This window comes from Anguilla anguilla, chromosome 15 (genome assembly GCF_013347855.1).
Source record: "Anguilla anguilla isolate fAngAng1 chromosome 15, fAngAng1.pri, whole genome shotgun sequence".
NCBI classification, from domain to species: Eukaryota; Metazoa; Chordata; class Actinopteri; order Anguilliformes; family Anguillidae; genus Anguilla; species Anguilla anguilla.
In genome coordinates, this window is record NC_049215.1 from 364335 (window position 1) to 384966 (window position 20632).

The 20632-nt window shown below is 44.4% G+C and overlaps 1 protein-coding gene and 1 long non-coding RNA gene across 2 annotated transcripts; one reads left to right on the plus strand and one right to left on the minus strand.

The window, feature by feature from the left end:
• Positions 1-10986: 10986 nt before the first annotated feature.
• On the minus strand, positions 10987-19409 carry LOC118214297 (deoxyribonuclease-2-beta-like). Its single transcript, XM_035394168.1, has 7 exons — positions 19082-19409; positions 15448-15554; positions 14414-14573; positions 13599-13677; positions 12514-12675; positions 12218-12412; positions 10987-11448 (listed from the first exon to the last, which is right to left on the minus strand). The coding sequence occupies exons 1-7, from the start codon at positions 19082-19084 to the stop codon at positions 11081-11083; spliced, it is 1074 nt and encodes a 357-aa protein (XP_035250059.1). The 5' UTR covers positions 19085-19409; the 3' UTR covers positions 10987-11080.
• LOC118214298 lies at positions 15431-16314 on the plus strand. The gene is made up of 2 exons (XR_004762604.1): positions 15431-15634; positions 16064-16314. It is a non-coding gene; the product is annotated as an uncharacterized LOC118214298 (long non-coding RNA).
• Positions 19410-20632: the final 1223 nt, after the last annotated feature.

Here is a 20632-nt window from a genome sequence, read left to right on the forward strand (position 1 = left end):
GGACGTCCACCCCCACTCGCTCCATTGGGGCCCCTACCATATAGCACTGCATGGGGCATGAGAGTGCCTTGTGGGCCCCTTCTGTGCCGTGCAGGAGTCACAGCACTGTACATGGAGTTTGACGTCCAGTCGACACGCGGGCCAGTAAAAGCGCCCCCTCAGACGGCACAGGGTCTTGGTGTTCCCGAAATGTCCCGCCCCCACCGAGCCATGCACTAGCCCGAGGACTTGGGGGCAGGGTGTCCTGGGAACCAATAGCTGAGAGAGGTCGCCTCCTAGCCCGGGGGCCTGCCACTGCCGATACGCCAGTCCGTCCTACAGCTCAAGGTTCCTCCACTGGCTGTAGTACGCCTTGAGCTCGGGCCCCTCAGCCGACACCTCAGCCTATGCCGGTTGTTGTCCCGCCTCCAGCCAGCCCCTCACCTTGCCCAAGGTTGCGTCAACCACTTGTTCCTGACACAGCTGCTGTGGCGTGGTCGGCAGCCACTCCTCTGCTTCGCCGTTAGTCTGGGTGACCGCCACTTCCGGACTTCCTGACATTGCTCCTCTTTACATTACATTACATTACATTACAGGCATTTAGCAGACGCTCTTATCCAGAGCGACTTACACAACGTTTTACATAGCACTTTACATTGTATCCATTTATACAGCTGGATATATACTGAAGCAATGCAGGTTAAGTACCTTGCTCAAGGGTACAACGGCAGTGTCCTTACCCGGGAATCGAACCTGCGACCTTTCGGTTACAAGCCCAGTTCCTTACCCACTGTGCTACACTCCGTCCTCTTGGCGCCTGCAGTACCGACAGTCCAGGGTGGCACAGGGCCAACGGGAGAGGGCGTCCGCGTTCCCATGGTGTTGCCCCGCCCTGTGCTGGACTAGGAAGTCATACTCCTGCAGAGCCTCCAGCTAACGTGCCACCCAGCCCTTCGGGTTCTTGAAATTCATGAGCCAGGTGAGCGAAGCGTGGTCGGTGCACAGGAGGAAGTGACTGCCTTGCAGGTAGGGTCAGAAGTGCCCCAGGGCCTTGACCACCGCCAGCAGCTCACGTCGGGTGATGCAGTAATTGCGCTCCGTTCGACTCAGGGCACGGCTGTAGTAAGCAACGACACATTCCCCGTCGTCGCTGCCCTGGGAGAGGACAGCCCCGACCCCCACGTTGCTGGCATCGGTGTCCACTATGAAGAGGCGGTGGATGTCAGGATACGCCAGCACGGGGGCCTCCGTGAGGGCCGCCCTGAGCCGAGTAAAGGCTTCTGCGCACTCCTTGGTCCAGTCGATGGACTGCCCCTTGTCTGTCAGGCGGTGGAGGGGGCTGGCTATGGAGGCGAAACTTCGGACGAACCGCCGGTAGTAGCTGGCCAACCCCAGGAAGCTACGAAGCTCGCCCACACTCGCCGGCGTCGGCCAATCCCGCACAGCAGCCACCTTAGCTGGGTCAGGGGCTACCCCCGCTCGCTCACGACGTGCTCGAGGAAAGCTCCCTTAGGAGCAGCTCACACTTCTGCGGATTCAACTCTAGCCCAGCCCGGCGAATCACAGTGAGCACATCATGGAGGTTAGCGAGGGCGTGCTCTTCCTGCCTGGCTGGAGGGCCATGGTCTCTGTGCCGAGGGAGATGGTGGACGCTGACACGTCGACACGGGCACCCCAGCGGGTCAGAAGGTCCAGGCCAATGATGCACGAGTCCTGGATGTCGACTAACCAGAACTCGTGCACCTCCTCTCGGTTGCCAGCCCTCATGTGGACCAGCTTCCGGCCTCGCATGCCCAACTTCTCGCCCGGTACCGACAGCAGTTGGGTGGTAGCCGGCGCCCAGGTGTTGGAGAGTGGGCCCATGGTCTTCGGGAGCGTCCCCGACCGCACCAGAGAGATGGTGACCCCCGTGTCGACCAGGACCTGGCAGGGTTGCCTGTCAAACCAGCAGCTGAGGTACAAAACGCTGGCTTCTTTTTGCCGCTGGAATTTTTCCGCTGCAATTTTTGCTTGGGCGGGTAGGGCTGGACTGGGTTTGGGCGCAGGGGTCTTCGCCTGACTGAGGAGGGTTGGGTCCCGGGCTTCCTGTGGATTGGGCTGCTCCACCAGGATGTTCTCTGCTCAATCTGCCTCCAGCAGAGCCTCGTTGAGGGAGCGGGGTGTGGTGAGGCGGAGTGTCGTGCGACATGTCGCGGGACAAAAATGATGCAAATTTGACGTCAAACCAACGGGTGTCGCATACCTGCTGATTTTTGTAAGGTTGCAGACGCCGTCATAAGTGTCGCGCAGCTGTGATTGGATAGCTGAAACAAAGGCAAAAAGGTTGCCATGGCGACGTTGTCATAAAATTTATCGAGCCGTCAGACAGCCCCTGGGCAGCGGCAGTGGTAATGGTACCTAAGAAGGGGGGCAAGTGGAGGTTCTGCGTAGACTTCAGGCCGCTGAATTGGGTGACCAGGAAAGACTCCTACCCTCTGCCAACGCATCGATGAGGCCCTAGATGTGGTGGCAGGGTCGTCCTGGTTCTCCTCCCTGGATCTACAGTGTAGATTCTACACAGTGGTTATTGGCAGGTGCCCCTCTCCCCAGCAGCCAGACCCAAGACTGCTTTCTGCACCAGCAGAGGACTATGGCAGTTTTGGGTCCTCCCATTCGCTCTCTGCAACGCTCCTGCTACGTTAGAGAGGCTGATAGACAGAGTGCTGGCAGGCATCCCCCGGCAGGAGTGCATCGTCTACCTGGACGATATACTGGTGCACGGGGGCTCCTTCCAGGCTGCCCTTGACACTGTGGCGGGTTCTGGAGAGAGTGGCTGCAGCCGGCTTGAAGCTTCACTCGGACAAGTGCCAGTTCATGCAGAGAGAGGTGACGTTCCTGGGGGGCATCAGCACTATGGAGGGCAAAGTACAGGCTATCCGAGACTGGCCCACCCCCATGGACACACGGCAGCTGAAAAGCTTCCTCGGCTTGGCCTCTTATTACAGGAGGTTTGTGAGGGGCTTCTCCTGTGTGGCAGCTCCTCTGTTCCGCCTGCTGCAGAGGGATAGAGAGTTTGTGTGGTCAGGGGAGTGCCAGGCTGCCTTCCACACCCTGCAGTGTGCTCTCACCGAGGCCCCGGTGCTCTCTCCCCCCGACCCTACCCTACCCTTCGTCCTGGACACTGACGCTAGTAATGTGGATGCGGGGGGAGTGCTGGCTCAGGTGGGGCCGGAGGGGGAGAGGGTGGTGACATTTTCGGAATTCAACACAATTTCAACAAAATGTCAAATTCCGAATCGTGAAAAACTGGAGGGACTAAATAAGGATGTAATAACATAACTAAATGTATATGTATGAAGTTGTTTTTTTTTTTTAATTTAGACCGTTTATTATCTGTATTTTTACAGGACATACATTTTAATAGGTAACGATGTTGCTGTGTGTGTGCGTGCACGTGTGTTTGTATGTGTGTATGTGTTTGTGTGTGTGTGGGGTCTCTCCACAGGCTGGGTTGGTGTAATCTCACAGAGGGCTGCTGTGATGTTCTGGCCTCAGTCCTGCGTTCTCCTCACTCAGAGCTGAGAGATCTGGAGCTCAGAGACAACAAGCTGCAGGATTCAGGACTGACAGCGCTCTCTGCTGGACTGCAGAGACTGGTGTGAGCACAAACACAAACCCCTTCAATTATAAAGGGCTCCAATGTGACTAAATACAACACTAATGTTAATAATGCCTAAATATTACTAATATTACTAATGTTTTGAAGGTTAAAATAAGCAAAATAGTTATTTTTCTTCGCAGAAATAAAGCAACATTTTCCTGTTCTTCCTCTTGGTAGAAACACATTTTAAATCTGACATCAGTTTGACAAAACATCTTTTTGAGAAGCTGTTCATTCTGTTAAATAATGATGATTACTTCCAGAACCCTTTTATATTGAGCTGTAGAAGGTGTGTAACACACTACTATGTGTTTGACGCACACAGCCATGCAGGTTTATATTGAGCTGTAGAAGGTGTGTAACACACTGCTATGTGTTTGACACGCATAGCCCTGTTAGTTCATGTTAATGTGCTGTAAGGTGTAAACACACTGATATGTGTTTGACACACAGCCCTGCTAGTTTATATTAATGTGTGTAAGGTGTGTAACACACTGCTATGCGTTTGACACACACAGCCCTGTTAGTTTATATGAATGTGCTGTAAGGTGTGTAACACACTGCTGTGTGTTTGACACACACAGCCCTGAGGTATCTCACCTTGTAGTGGGCCAGTTGCAACAAGGAACTGAGCGCACTGAGCTCACTGTTTAATGAACCTGGGAGACTGACGTTTCCACGGAACAATGAAACAAGTATGAGGACCGCACAGGGGGGAATATAAATACCCTCCCATCAGTCCCATAATTCATTGCACAATTTACCACATACTTCGAATAATTATAATAACATATCATATATTCACTGTTACATTAATAGGGGTAGGGGAAAAATAGGTAGGGGACTTTCTTTCAAATACCACGCCTAACTTTGATAGAGTCCTGGTTCTTGGTGATTTTAATATTCATGTTTGCTGTCCCTCTAAGCCTCTTGTGGTTGAATTTATGCATCTGGTTGAATCTTTTAATCTGGCTCAGTTTACCACTGGCCCTACGCACAAGCTAGGCCATACACTAGACCTAGTCTTATCGTTTGGTTTTCCGATTTGCAATATGGAAATAATTGAGGCTTGTCTTTCGGATCACAGTGCTGTTGTATTTGATTCATTTTTGCCTCTCTCACCCGCTAAATCTCATCTCCCTGTACGTTACTCTCGCTACATTAACTCTTCGACTGCCAATAAGTTCTCCGAGGCCCTCATAGCTGCCCCCAGTACCTACACTATTGAGGCTTCTCCTCCCCATCTCAGCACTGAAGAACTTATTTCCTTATTTAACACCACTTGCTTTTCTATTCTGGATTCTGTTGCCCCCCTTAAATTGAAAAAGCCCAAGCCTAAAGGTCTCCCTTGGCTTAATGACACCACCAGAGCCCTAAGGAGGGAATGCAGAAAAGCAGAGCGGAAGTGGAAGCGTGATAAACATCATATTTCCTCTGACATTTTGAGGGACAATCTTCTCAAATATCAGGAAGCAGTTAAGGCTGTGAGAACAAAATACTTTTCTGACCTCATCTCTAATAACTCTCATAATCCTAAAGTCCTATTCAGTACCATTAACTCTGTTATCCGTCCTCCCCAGTACCAGCTTAGATGTGCCTCCAATTAAGTGCGAAGAATTTTTAAAATTTTTAGTTAGCAAAGTTGAGGACATCAAAATGAACATTTCCCCCTCCACTCGTGACCTAGCTGTCTCTCTGGCCTGTTCATCTGAATTGAACTGGTTCCAACCCATTATGCTACCCTCCCTTACAGAGATTGTTTCTTCCATGAATTCTGCATTCTCCCTTGATATTGTCCCCACTGTTCTCCTGAAGGAGGTCTTTGACATAGCCTGTCCCAGCATCCTATCTATAATCAACAGCTCTCTAGCCACAGGTATCGTTCCAACCTACTTCTAGCACGCAGTGGTCCAGCCCCTCCTGAAAAAAACAAATTTAGACCCCACCTTGTCGAGTAACTACAGACTGATTTCTAAACTTCCGTTCCTGTCTAAGGTCCTTGAGAAGGTCATTCTCGGTCAATTGCTGCCCCACTTACACCAAAATAACATCCTGGAAACACTTCAGTCAGGTTTTAGGGCTCACCATAGCACAGAGTCTGCCTTGCTGAAAGTGTCTAATGACCTGCTCCTCTCTGTTGACTTCGGTGACTGTGCCGTCCTGATTCTTCTTGACCTCAGCGCAGCGTTCGATACAGTGGATCATGACATTTTAATTGACCGTCTCCAATGTGGGGTTGGTGTTGGTGGCACTGCCGTGAACTGGTTCATATCCTACCTCAGCAATAGAAGTTTCTCCGTCAACATGATAAATTCTTCCTCTCCTCCAGCCTGCCCCTCCTGGGGGGTCCCACAGGGTTCCATCCTAGGTCCCATTCTATCCTCTATTTACATGCTTCCCCTTGGTCAAAAGTACAACATTTCCTTTCATCTTTATGCAGATGACACACAGCTTTATCTCCCCTTGAAACCAAATGACCAGTGCAAACTCAACAGTCTCATGGACTGTCTTGAGGACATTAAGTGCTGGATGGCTCAAAACTTCGTGCAGCTGAATGAGAGCAAGACTGAAATTATCCTATTTGGCCCCCCTGACTCCATCAAATTGATTACTAGCAGCCTAGACAACCTGTCCATCCTTGTCAAACCCTATATCAAAAACCTTGGCATGGTATTTGACTCCGCCTTTAAATTTGACAAGCAGGTCAATGCAGTAGTTAAAGCCAGTTTCTTTCAGCTTCGTTCCATTGCCAAAATCAAGTCTTTTCTGTCATTCAAAGATCTTGAGAAAGTCATACATGCCTTCATATCCTCCCGCTTAGAATAGTGTAATTCCCTGTATACTGGAATTAGTCAGTCGTCCCTGTCCCGCTTGCAACTGGTCCAGAACACCGCAGCCAGGCTCCTGACGGGTACCCGGAAGAGGGACCATATTAGCCCTATTCTGGCCTCTCTCCACTGGCTACCAGTCCGGTTTAGAGTTGATTTTAAGGTTCTCCTGCTTGTCTTTAAAGCCCTAAATGGGCAGGCTCCCTCATACATCTCAGATCTTTTAACCCCTTACTCCACCTTCAGGTCCCTCAGGCTGTCTGACTTGGGGCTCCTGGCTGTCCCGCAAGCAAAACTTAAGCTCAGTGGTGACCGCACGTTTGCTGTTGCTGCCCCTAGACTATGGAACAGCATCCCCCACTCAATTAGATCTGCCCCCTCCATTGAGTCCTTCAAGTCCAGGCTGAAAACAAACTTTTTTTCTGTAGCGTTTGGATCTTCCTGATGTGATTTCAGTGTGCCTATGCCTGTGATTCGTAGATTTGTGCCTATATGTGTGTTTTGATGCTTTTTACTCTGTGATTTTTACTCTGTGTTTCTGTTTTTATTCTGTGATTTGTTCTTACTTTGTGATTTTACCTGCCTGTACAGCACTTTGGTCAACATGGGTTGAACTTAAACGTGCTTTATAAATAAATTTGATTTGATTTGATTTGATTAATGACATCCCAACCTCTGGATGACAGTCACTCTTTCTATACCCAAAAATTTTAAACAAGAATCGGAACCATGATTGGCTCCTGCATAATGCCACACAGTCGCATAGTCCACATTCTTAGTGCGGTTTGCTTGTGTTCAACTATTATAGTTTGAGGGCTCTCATAATCTGACTAATGTAGATTTTAGAGCATATACATTTCAACATGTACATTACATGGGAATTGTATACCATGAAATCTTTTATTTTGTATTCTTTGCCCAAATGTGGATGGAGAAAATTGTCTGCAGACTCAGAGACACGCTCGTTCACAGATGAACAGGGACAGAGAATTATAAATGGTAAATGGACTGCATTTATATAGCGCTTTTATCCAAAGCGCTTTACAATTGATGCCTCTCATTCATCCATTCACACACACACACTCACAAACCAGCGGTGAAAGGCTGCCATGCAAGGTACCAATCAGCTCGTTGGGAGCAATTAGGGGTGAGGTGTCTTGCTTAGGGACACTTCGACATGCCCGGCACATCGAACCGGCAACCCTCTGACTGCCAGACAACCGCTCTTACCTCCTGAGCTATGTCGCTACTTCCACATTTGAAGATTTGATACAACCAACAAAACCATGTTATCTCAACCTAGGTAAAGATCTATCTCATAAAAAACATGTTTTCAACGTACAGAAATGCCAAGTTACTCACACATACAAGACATACACTGTCTATAACTCATTCATTAAAACCGGCAAAAGTTAGCCCTGCCATTAAAAGTATTGATATTAAAATGACGCCAAGTTACTGTACTACAAACAATAGGCTATCTTGCCTCATCGAAATTAAATAAGCTGTACTCCAAAGCAATGCTACCCAATGTTTCTTCAATTGTTTTCATAGTCAAACCTGTCCGTGGTTTTAAAGAAGAACACAGCCCAGTAAGCACAGTCAAGCTCCGATTGAATCCATATAGCCTGGTGATATTGTAGCCGGTTAAGCAAACGTGCAGATGGTATGTCATAATGCAATGTGTACGTTCGGTGAATGCCGGGTAGATGTGGTGCAAAGGCAAATTGTTGAAAAGTTGTAGGTGGCAATCCTTTCCTTACTGTCACCTGTCAATCAGCTGTGACCCGACTTTACATGGGCTGGCTCTTGATAGGCGGGTATGGTTGTCTACCCCTCATGACTGCATGGGCTCTCCATCCCTGTCCTAGTAGATATGCAGCCATATTCTACTCCTGGCGGGGTCCCCCCAATACATACCACTGGCACTTTACTCACTATCTGCTATATTGCAAATTCCCTAATTGCCGTTTCCACCCTCTTCCCCACTCTGCCGGCCGGGCTCTTGCCCCAACCCTCGAGAGTGCGTTGAGAGTCATCTGGTCTCACCCACCTCTGCGGTCCAGCCCCTCCTTCGTCATTGCCTCCACCCTGCCCACATCTGCCGCCACCTGCTGTTCCCCATCACCGCCACCCGGCCCCACCCATCATCTGAGCCACATCACATATCATATCTTGTGCATAAACTGGCTGACATGCTGGTCACCAGTCGGCACCCTGAGCCGACCAGAGGAGGATGGGTTTCCCCCTTGAGCCTGGTTCCTTCCAAGGTTTCTCCCCATCTGACACAGGGAGTTTTTCCTTGCCACTGTTGCCTTAGGCTTGCTCCTGTGGGGGTTTAGGCTAGGGTATTGTAACAACTGTTGTAAAATACGCTATATAAATTTGATTTGATTTGATTTGATTTGATGATAATAGAGAGTTATTATTGAGCAAAAAAGTACGTTTAAGAAAGTTGCTTGAGGCAGGGCTTGAACCTGTGAGTTCATGATCTGTAGACAGTGAGACTTACCACTATGCCACAAACTGAGTAGCTGGTAAAACTAGGAAATTTTTTGGGTAATAGAAGAGCTCCCGTTGAATCCATATGACTTTGCAATATTGTAGCCGGTTAACTGTACGTGTATGGTACATCATAATGCAGTGTACACGTTTGGTGAACGGCGGGTAGATGTGGTGCAAAAGCAATAATTGAGTAGTAATAGACAATTATTAGTGAGGAAAAAGCAGGTTGAAGAAACTTGTTCCTGGCTGGGCTTGAACCTATGACCCCATAGTCCATGGACTGCAATATTGACCACTAGGCAATAAACAGACTAGCTGTCAAGCCTGGAAATGTTTCAGATTAAAAAGATACGGGTATTTAGCATGTATATGAGAGATTTTGATTGGCTCGTGTAGGTGAAGGATTGGCTGGTGTCGGTAAAATGTCCAATGGGGAGACATTTTGTTTGTGGGATAGGCGGCAAGAAGAAGAAGAAGGAAAAAACGCAAAATCACCTTAGTTTGGGGCTTTATTGTGTGGACATGTGAAGTTGCTTATGAATTCTGACTGTTGAAATGGGGTGAGAATGTACAGAATTTAATGTTTGAAAGGGCTGAGTGTCTGTGGCTGTTGTGGTTATTTCTGTGGGGAACCCTGAAAAGTTCCAAACTCTCGGTGCTGTATAGGTATGGGGCATCCCCCCGGCAAGGCATAACTTGGCGGGATGGCATACCTGCCAATCCCAATAGGATTTCAGAAACTCAGCTTGTATGGCACTCTATTGCTCTTTCGGAATATTGGAGACAGAGGAATATTCCTAAAGGGCTTCATTTATATGAGACTCCAGCTTTTGGTGTTGGTGACCCTAATTTTTGCAATGTTGGGAACATATTTTCAATAAGTTCTCTTTAGACCTTATGATTCTTCTAATTGAGAACATGGCAGTGAATTAACAGTGTTAGAGTTTAGTTAACACTGCACATTTTACTGTATATGACAGCAAGAAGTATGAGAGGGACGCTTTACATAATTCAAATGATACCATCTACGAATGGCAAGGCAGCCGCCTTCTCCTCACCTGCAGATCCCACCCCGTCTGGCCCAAAAGGAACAGGGATTCCCCACTCAGCCAGTGAACGGGATTGGTCTGATGCGAGCGACGTTAAGGGCCTACAGCAGGAGTCCCGTAAGCCTCTTTCTCCACTGCCGCTCGCTGCCATCTGCAAAGAAGACACAGGGGGGTCCCGGGGGGGTACGGAGGCAGAAGACCTCGGTACAGAAACCACTTAAGTTTAAAAGAACACAAAGCCTTGAAAAATCCACAGACGACCCGATTTAGTCATTGCAATGCTGACAAAAGCATTGCAGTAGTGGTTCAGTCTTTTGAGCAGTACGATAAGGGGATAAAAATTCAATTCCTGAATAAAAAAATCTATTGGATCACGGGGGTGTTGAGTAATTAAAAATCCCTTAAATTTTTCGTGATCCAACCCACAGACAGAGCATTTTCTATGGTGGTGTCAATTTCAGACTTAATTTGTTCTGCGGAGTTGGGGAGTAGGGGTAAATAGATTTTTTTATTCAGTAATTGACTTTTTATCCCCTTATCGTACTGCTCAAAAGACTGAACCACTACTGTGCTGTCTGCTGACACCTAGCGGAGTGTGCAAGAGTGGCAATAGACATAATTTAGAATAGAATAGAATTGGTTCAGTCTAATGACCTGTGGAATTTGGAGGTCACCCTGTGTTATGAAACACACAGAGTGATGTGCAGTTGAACGGAACTCAGAGGACAAGGAGGTGGTTCTCTCAGATTTCATTAATTTCATACAAGACGGATCCTTTGGGTCCTCTCACAGCAATACTTCACTCAGGTGAAACTATGGCTGACAGTGGCACTACATGACTTACATATCCCCATTCATTATTGCCCATTAACAACAGGTTAACAGTGTAAATACTCCAAGAGTTATAAATTCCTGTTGGTTATACTGCATTAACAACAGACTAACTGTGACAATAGGTTTCCATTCATTTCATTCCACTCATGTAGATGATTGGCCTCTTTTTTATTAAACTGCTGGTTTCAGAAATATGACAGAATTTGGCATGATGTAGACTGGTAAGGCTTGACTCCTTAAACTTTTCAGAGTAGACAGTCTTCTTTATGCTCAATGAACCCCTTGAACTGCTCTCTTACACCTGACCGTTCGATGCATAGTGCCCCCCCAGGCCTCTTATCCTGGCTTTGTACTTTATTCAAATCAGCAATACAGGTCCACAGTTTACTATCATCTTCAGTCACACACCACTTGGAATGATCTTGGCAGTCAGTCCAATCAACCTTCACCCTTTTTCGTTCCACATTCAGGGTCATCTCCACAAAATCAATAGTGTAAACTACGCTCCCCTCGTCTGAGCAGTCCGACTCCTCATTTTCTTTGCTTCCCCTCCAGGTTCGGGCAAACAGGTTACTTTTCAGGTCCTTGGCAATATGAAAATAAAGATCTCTGGCTGCAACAAGAGTAAAAACACAAGGTTGAGTGAACAGTTACCATTAAGTAAAAAACAAAGACAATTTTCAACCAATTAGCAGTAATAATTGCAGATATTTATGGAAATACAGGGAATTCTTTTTTGAGGGAATTAAGTAGGTTTATCGTGTTGAGTGCTTTAGAATCTACTTGGAATTGGCTAGTATCTCATTGAGTCCTTAAGTGGTTATACTTAGCACTGCTAGGTAGGTAGGTAGGTAGGTACTTTATTCATCTATAGTCTAAAAAATTCAGCCAAAGAGCCCACATTCTTTTCACCACCTCAACAACCCTTTTTCAGAATCAATCAGGGAGAGTGATTGAAATTGGGATCTTTGACTTTAGATGAGAAACTCTGAACGTGCAGCAGGCTAACAAGACTAGAGATCTCCTAATGACACACACAGTTGCCTCTGGTGTTTTGACACACCTAACAAACTCCAGCGACTTTCATAACAGCAAAATCTCTGATCTCAGAATGAATACCCAGCCCTGATTTAAATGTGAGCCCTCATCAATGGAAAGCACACAGGATCACATACCTAAGCACATGGAATGTTGCTGCTCTGGCAATGTCATGGCCAAGTAAGGTTTTTTCAATTAAAACCTTAGACCGTGACATTTTAAACCATAATAATCAAACCACCATATATTACGATATACAGTATTAAACCATGCACCATAATATTTTAATGTCTACTTTTAATGTTTACTTTTTTAGGTTTTTAAATAACAAGCAGAAATCTCACCATTATTTGACCCTGAGCTATATTTTGCAAAGCTTTTGAACTTTTGGCGACCCAGTGATATCAGGTCCTGGTCCAGGAAAGGACTGAGAGCTGGTTTGAGATCTTCTCGTTTTACAACAGACTTGAGCACTGGATGAAAGCCATCTGGGATGTAATGATCAAATGGGAAAGCCCTGATGTACTGGAGATGTTTACCTGAAAACAGTAAAACATGGGAGATATTTAACATTCAATTCAACCACTGTAAAGATTTAAAATACATATATAAATATGAAGACTTAATCTGAGCACATTACCTATTTGATCGAATTGGCTGTAGGTGAATGTTACACAGATGAAGGTCTGAGCATGTTGTGCTCCAGATTCAGGCCAGAGTTTGCCTTGTTTTCTATCGTAGGGGAAATGTGGTGTGCTGTGTAGCAGCCAGACCCCTGTAGTTTTATCCATCATCACAACCCCTAGGGAACATGAACAATTAGACAGCATTTCCACAAACCACAGATCTTCTGACTGAACCAGAATCACTATATGGCCAAAAGTATGTGGATCCCTGACATCCAACATCTCATTGAAAATTATGGGAATATGGAGTAAGTCCACCCTTTTCTGCCATAACAACCTCCATTCTTCTGGGAAGGCTTTATACTAGATGTTGAAGCATTACTGCAGGTATTTCCTTCCATTCAGCTAGAAGTGCATTAGTTAGGTCGGGCATCGGTTAGGCGATTAGGCCTGGATCACAGTTGGCTTTCCAATTGATCTCAAAGGTATTGAGGTTAGGGCTCTGTGCAGGTCAAGTTCCTTCATACCATTCTTGACTAAACCATTTCTATATGGGCCTCCCTGTGTGCCTGGGGGAACTGCCTTACTGAAACAGGAAAGGGGCTTCCCCAAACTGTTCATAGTCTAGAACGTGATTGTATGCCCAAACCATGAAAAACCGCCCAAGACCAAGGGGTGTCCAGATACCTTTGGTTATATAGTGTACATACAACTGTCTACCATCTCTCGTTGAACATTATGGGAATTTTTATTTATTTATTTTAACATCCCGTGGCAATACAAAATGACCATCCTTGCATTTTTTGTTTTGTTTCTTTCCTGACAATTAGTCGTTGAGCACCCTGAAAATCAGTCATCTAGCAACAGGAGTATATTGAGCAGCCAAGACAAATTCTTTCAGTGACATTACAGCCAAGCTTGTTCCAAGATGGCTGCACTCTTGTGCAAGAGAGTGAACTTTAGTTTATTTTTCTAGCAAATACAGATCATTTCAGATTTGAACGCAGGGCCATATCTTATCTAAGGTAAAAAAGCAAACAAACCAGAGCCAAATGCCAAGTGCTTCTGTTCCCCTTTAAATGATGCTTTCTCTACCTACCTTTACTGTGGCCAAAAACTTGGTCAGCGGTACACCCTGCAGGCTGATCATTGTAGGAAATGAATCCAAAGTCTGGTGTCTATAAATGATGCAGAAAAAAATAAGGAAAAAGACTGTAACAGCAGTGTATTAGTGTGCAGGATCCCATCACCAACATTCATGGGGAGACAGCAACTTCCAGTGACAACAAAATATTTTCATGATCTGCTTTATAGGGAAAAGAGAAACCATGCTATTGTTTGTGGGAGATGGGATCTAGCCTATTGACTTGTGTGTTTTGGATTAGCTTTAACTTTAGCTGATTTGATACAAATGATAAAACACTGAAACTGAGGGAAGGAAATCCTCAAGGACCTTAAAACATCTCATCCCAAAAGAAAAATAAAGAGAAAAATCCAAATAACAAACAGAGACACGGGTCAACTGGACAACAGAAACTAAATGACCTCAAAACTCAAGATGGAGGAGAATGGAAAAAAAACAACTAAATAAATAAATTAACAGGTAATGGGAATATGATTAATTAAACTATAAACAATCCTGGTCCTGGGAAAGATAAGGCGGCTGTGAGAGGTAGGATGTTTCAGAGAATTTTTGTTTTCATTACTGTAATGTTTGTGTGTGTGCGTGTGTGTGTGTGTGTGTGTGTTGGGGTGTGTCTGTGTGTTTGTGTGTTCAATGTGCTAGATGTGACCTTATTCTCTGAGTGGCCTCCTTAGTAGTACCAGCCCCTCATATCTATTCTTCAGTTAAAGCAAGGATTTTATTTTCAGAAAAACAGACAAAACAAATTACAATAATAAAATTATTCTTACTTCAGTTTTGTGAGCAAGGAGAGGCTGCAGAGTGTGTGCCAGGACACCTTTAGGGTCGTTGATAGGGCCAGGCCATTCATTTTTAGCTGAATCAATGTAGAAATACTCCAAACCACTAAGGGCTTTGTTGTTCAGTTTGGGCACCTTGTATAGGATATACCTGACAATGAACATTCAGAGAAGAGAAAAACATCACAGGAGAAAAAAAGTGGAGGTAAAACTTTTGGCACCATTCAGCTTTACCTGTTGAATTTTGTTGAATTTGCTGCTTTTTAATAAATCAGCAAAGTTATGAAATGCACCATGATGACATAATCATCTGTAGATGGAATGCATCTCTGCCAGGAATCACAATACCTCAAAAACATGTCTTTGTTCCTGTGAATAGGGTAGTGGTTAAGACTCCAACCTCTGAACTCAAAATGTATCCCTAGTGGTCTGACTCCCCTCCTCTCTCATCCCTCCAGATCTATCTCTCCTGTGTCTCCTCTACTGTCTCATCCCTCCAGATCTATCTCTCCTGTGTCTCCCCTACTCTCTCTTTCCTCCAGATCTATCATTCTTGTGTCTCCCCTACTCTCTCATCCCTCCACATCTATCTCTCCGGTGTCTCCCCTACTCTCTCATCCCTCCACATCTATCTCTCCTGTGTCTCCCCTAGTCTGTCTCCCTCTCAGATTTCTGACTGTCTATCAATCAAAATCAATCAATCAAAACTTATTTTAACCCTTCAGGCATAAGAGCGTCTGATAAATACCTGTAATGTAATGTAATGTGCAACAGGATCCTCACCTCACCCCCACCCACCTCTCCTGTTTGTCTCTGCTGTATAGTGTGTCATAAATCACAAGTCCCATAACAATAACCTTCATGACATGATGGCATTGCAGTAGTACCATCTCTCTATTACTGGAATGCAGCGCATGTCTACATGAAAAATCAGTGGATGAGACACACAATCTACACTACAAGTACTGACCAAAGTCCTCATAAGGGTATTTCCTGTGTTGCGAGAATTCAAAACCTTCACTTACCAGTCCACCTCGCCGCCGTTTTTATCCTTGCAGGTGACTTTGGCCTCAGAGGAGCAGATGCCCCAGCAGAGGAGACTAACTGTGAGGACCACCCTCGACATGACTTCCTGAAACACACCGGGAACAATAACAGCAACACATCAGCTGCCAGACAGACTGATGACTGCATTGACTAATGATCACTCTGGTAGGTTCTCTTTTAATTTCTATGCAGAGAAAGGCAGAATAATTGTATTTAGCCTTCATCTATCCAGGGAAGGTTGACTGGGGACACATGCTCTTTTAGTTTGAGTTGAGTGCCATAGTATCTCTTTGGAATGAGTTCTTCATTAAATGGCTGGACTTACACTGGTAGTCCAACCACGTAATTATGCTTTTGCTAGGTAGGTAAATAGGTACTTTATCCATAGCCTAAAAATGCACCCCAAGAGCCCAATATTTAACTTTTATTTATCCAAGCAAAGTTGACTGAGGTCATGATCTTATTCTGCAACATGCTGCATTATGCACATTTCACAGATATGACTGCTATCACCCAAACAATTTTCATTTGCAATATGGTGTGATTCATCAGCAAATTCATCTAATTATTGATTTTAACTCTTCTGTTTATCAGTCGTTGCTGCCATGTCTGTAAAGCAGTGGTTCACAAACTCAGTCCTGCAGCCCCCTGTGTATGCCGGTTTTCATTCCAACCACAACTGCAACCCCAGAATTTTAACAAGCTGTTAATACTTTTTAATTAGGTGTTTTTCATGTTTAGAGGGATTATTTACCCTCTTAAGCCACAATATGTCAGAAATAGGCATGCATGATAAAGATGATTTTATGCTTCCATGAAGAATAAATTGACCAGTTTCAAAAGTTTACTGCTGTGTTCCATTTGCCTTGCCTATGCCCTATGCCCAGTGGGATTCATTTACAATATTATTTTATAACTGCGACAAAACGTCATTCATTTATTATAACACACATGCAGACTATGTCCTTGGGCTACATCTGTACTGTTTTAATAGACAACTTATGAGTAGCAGGCAGAAGGAAGAGGCTTTAAATTCTCTTGGTCGTGTTGATAATTTAGCATTTTTGTCCAAATTTAACAGCCATCAAAACAAATATTGTTCTGTGCTCTCACATTTTGGTAGATGGAGTATTTTGGTCCGATGCGTTTTCAATATGGGTGAAAAGAAACCCATTCACAAAGTCTGGAGTTAGGAAAAGTATTGCCTCTTGAGTCACTCGTATTTTTATTGTTGAGCTATATAGTTAATGGAATTATCAGTTAATGGGGGCGACATAGCTCAGGAGGTAAGAGAGGTTGTCTGGCAGTCGGAGGGTTGCCAGTTCGATCCCCGCCCTGGGTGTGTCAAAGTGTCTCTGAGCAAGACATCTAACCCCCAACTTCTCTGGTGAATGAGAGGCATCAATTGTAAAGCGCTTTGGATAAAAGCACTATATAAATGCAGTCCATTTACCATGTACCAATTATTAATTCCTTAACATTAGAGATCATGGATCAAAAGTACATTGTACATTGGCAAAGTGCTACATTTGCTATTTGCAGACGGGTGACAAATGAAAGGAAAACCAACATAAAGTGTCTTAGTAAGGTGTTGGGCCACCACAAACAGCTTCAATGTGTCTTGGCATAGATTCTACAAGTTTCTGGAACTCTACTGGAGGGAGGGAACACCATTATTCCAAAAGATATTCCCTCATTTGATGATGGTGGTGGAGAGCGCTGTCTAACATGTCAGTCCAAAATCTCCCATAAGTGTTCAATTGAGTTGAGATCTGCTGACTGGGAAGGCAATAGCATATGATTCACATCATTTTCATACTCATCAAACCATTCAGTGACCCCTCGTGCCCTGCAGTAGGGTTATCCTGGAAGAGACCATTCTCATCATGATAGAAATGTTTCATCATGGATTAAAGGTGAACATTCTGAATGACTTTGTATTGATTTGCAGTGACCCTTCTCTCTAAGGCAGTGGTTCTCAACCTCGGTCCTGGGGGCCCACTGCGTATGCTGGTTTTCGCTCCAACCACAGTTGCAATCTCAGAATTTTAACAAGCTGTTAAACTCACAAATGTGCATTAGTCTTTGCAATGAGCACTGAAACGCCACTGTAATATTCCTCTCTATGTGGTTGTCCATGGACTGTTCTTGCTGACACAGTCTGATCAAGGTCCTGCATTGACATTCTCAGTCACCTGAGGAAGAGTTTCTCTTCTGTTTTTCCTTACATATCGCACTAATGAATGAGCAACACAGTCATCAAATGTGCACTTTCGACTACAATATCCAACCCTATTTACTGATGTCTTTCCCATAGATCTAAATTCAGATGTCACTTTAGTCACACTCATTGTTCCTATTGAAACACCATAGTTGAGCTGTCTTTGTGACTGAAGCTCCTGCCATCCATGCCCCAATAATGAACTCTCTTTCAGTCACTTTCCCTCTTGCTATCTTGAGCCAAAATTGAGGTCAACTGGGCCTGCTCGGCAGTTTTATACATGCCACAGAGCATGATAGGATGTTAATAGCTTAATGGTATCATGCAGTACACCATTATGGAAGCATCCACTTTTGTTGTGTTTCTCCACTCATTTATTCAGGGTTTTCCTTTAATTTGTCATCGGTCTGTATCTTTAAAGGCATACTATGCAGGATTTTTAAGCCTGTGTCTACTATCAAAGACGTTTCCTCTGTCTTCAACACCACCCACTTACTCCCAAGTACTCAACCGAATCACGGACACGCAAAATTGTTAGAAACGACAGGTAAATTTTTCCCATTAATTACTCGGACTGACATTACATTGTTCAGTCAGGACCACAAACAGGACATGTACAAATAATTTGAAAACCAGACGTCTAGCAACCCTGATAGCTAGATGCAACTTTATTCACAGGTCCAACAGAAAACAAGCTAACTCCACATTGCTTTTCATCCCCTTGGCAAACTTCAGCTAAGGAAAAGCAATTCTAAGGTTAACTGTAGTTCTTGAACAAGCCCCGAACTCTTCGTAATTGGTAAATTATCCCCTGTAAATCATCGTTCCTAAGCTGAACAACATAACCCCTAAATTCAACACCCTAATTCCTACATTTAAATACAGTTCATCAGATTCACCATACTCTAAACTGGTCTTAATCCAGTGTAGTAATCTATGTAAAGGTTTTGCAACTTCCAAGTGTACAATAATACTCTACTGTACTGTGATAGTTAAATACAGGCCAAACTTTTATCACAATTCTATACTTAAACTGTATTATTGTGCACTAGTAATACTAATTCCAGTAATACTAGTAATCTCAATGTTAATACACAGGTTTAAAATGTGCCAGCCTATTAATCTGTGTATTAACCAATGAGAAAGTAGGCAACGCTTCACAAATGCATTGTTTAAAGCCATTGTAAAATGTAGCCTACTTTCTCATAAGTTAATATACAGGTTAATAGACTGGAAGTAAGTCATTTCAAAGTAAAGTACTAAGACTAAATTTTCATTATAAATTGAAATGATGATGTCTTAAAATAGTGAGGGCACTTTCAGGAAGGACATTTTGGAATCCCCCTCCTCCCCTGTTCTACTAGTAAATAACCAGAAATCAGAAATCTTACCATCTGTAGGCTTGCAGAGTCAACTGATCTCTAACGCTTGAGTCCACTGATTAATATATAGCGAGGTGATGACCTGCCTTCCTCCTAGTTAAATTATGTTTGTTTGGTGGAGAGGGAGAGCTGATTTGCATAGATGTTTTTTCTGACAGGTAGAGAGAGAGATAATTTGCACAGATGTTTGTTCTGACACAGGTGGCACCATGTCAAATGGAAAGAAATTTTCTACAAAAAATTCCAATGTTCAGGAAAAATGAAAAGCAGAATTGATTAATTAATATTCACAGCCTTTGGAACTGCCAGCTGAAATGTGATCAAGTGCAATGCCTGACCTTAGATTACTCTGGCACTGTATACATTTTTAAGCAACTTTACTGGAAGTCCTCATGGCCATAACCCCGACAAGCACAAATACATGTGCAAACACAGAAACACACACACACAGATACACAACACACAACACACAAATGCACACACGCACACATGCAGATACACACTACACACACATGCATACACACACGCACACACACACATACACACCCACGCACAGACGCAAACACACACACGCACCCACACACAAACACACGCGCACACACCCACACACACACACACACACACACACACACACACACACACACATAGTCCTAGTGCTGTTTGGGGTAAAGTCCTGTTCTCCTAGAGGTCAGTGCCAGTTCTTTACTGGCAACTTGTTGCAGAGGTGTCACTAGGGGGGTGCGGTGGGTGCGGAATGCACCGGGTGACACCATCAGAGGGGGGTGACACTGAAATGACTGGCAATAAATTTTATGTGCAGTGTTTTGTGTCATGATAGGTTGAAAAGGCTAATTTCTCCGATACAGTTTACTGCCGGTTGATGAAATTAGCGGTATTAATGTGACGAGAAGCGCTTTGTCATTTGAATGTATAACTTGTGTGTATTCCTTGTGCCAACACCCGCCAGCCCCCCCCCCCCCCCCACTTTGATACAAATTTCCCAATCAAGCACTATCAAAACTCATTTTGCACATATAATCACATGAAATCCATTCACTGCAATCATGTGATGACGCTGATAAAGCCTTTCGGGTGGGGATCAATAATTATGGATGCTTAGAACTCCGTGGAGATAAGACCACCGATATAATTCTGTTTTTCTCTGAAAATGAGACTTTGAATAAACTGAATAGAGAAGTTACATGACAACTGCGTGAGATTGTGTGTGTTCTCTCTGAAACTGATAAGGCGACAGTGCTGGAGCGTAGGCTATGTAAAAGCATACTCCTTGGGAGGGGAAGGAGAAATTAGCTGAATTCCTTATGACCAAAGAAATTACATAAATTTATAAAAATATTGCACTTTGTAACCGCGTTTTCCATTTTGTGTTTTGTCATGCACATTTTACTGCTTTTCTCAGTGTTCCCGTAATATGACGTCATACATTTCCCTTAGCCTACATAACTAAACTGCTATAATTTAGAAATACAAATGTGGAAATTGATTCAGTTGTTTCCTTTAATTCAAGAAAATAGTTTTACAATACATGGTTTTGTGATC

Bases quoted from the DNA above. Each gene is read 5' to 3' on its own strand.
- LOC118214297 (XM_035394168.1), bottom strand. The intron at 12,413-12,513 runs GTAATGTGCTCA...TACTGTTTTCAG, and splicing joins CAGCCAATTCGATCAAATAG to GTAAACATCTCCAGTACATC. The intron at 11,449-12,217 runs GTGAGATTTCTG...CTCTTGTTGCAG, and splicing joins TAGCTCAGGGTCAAATAATG to CCAGAGATCTTTATTTTCAT.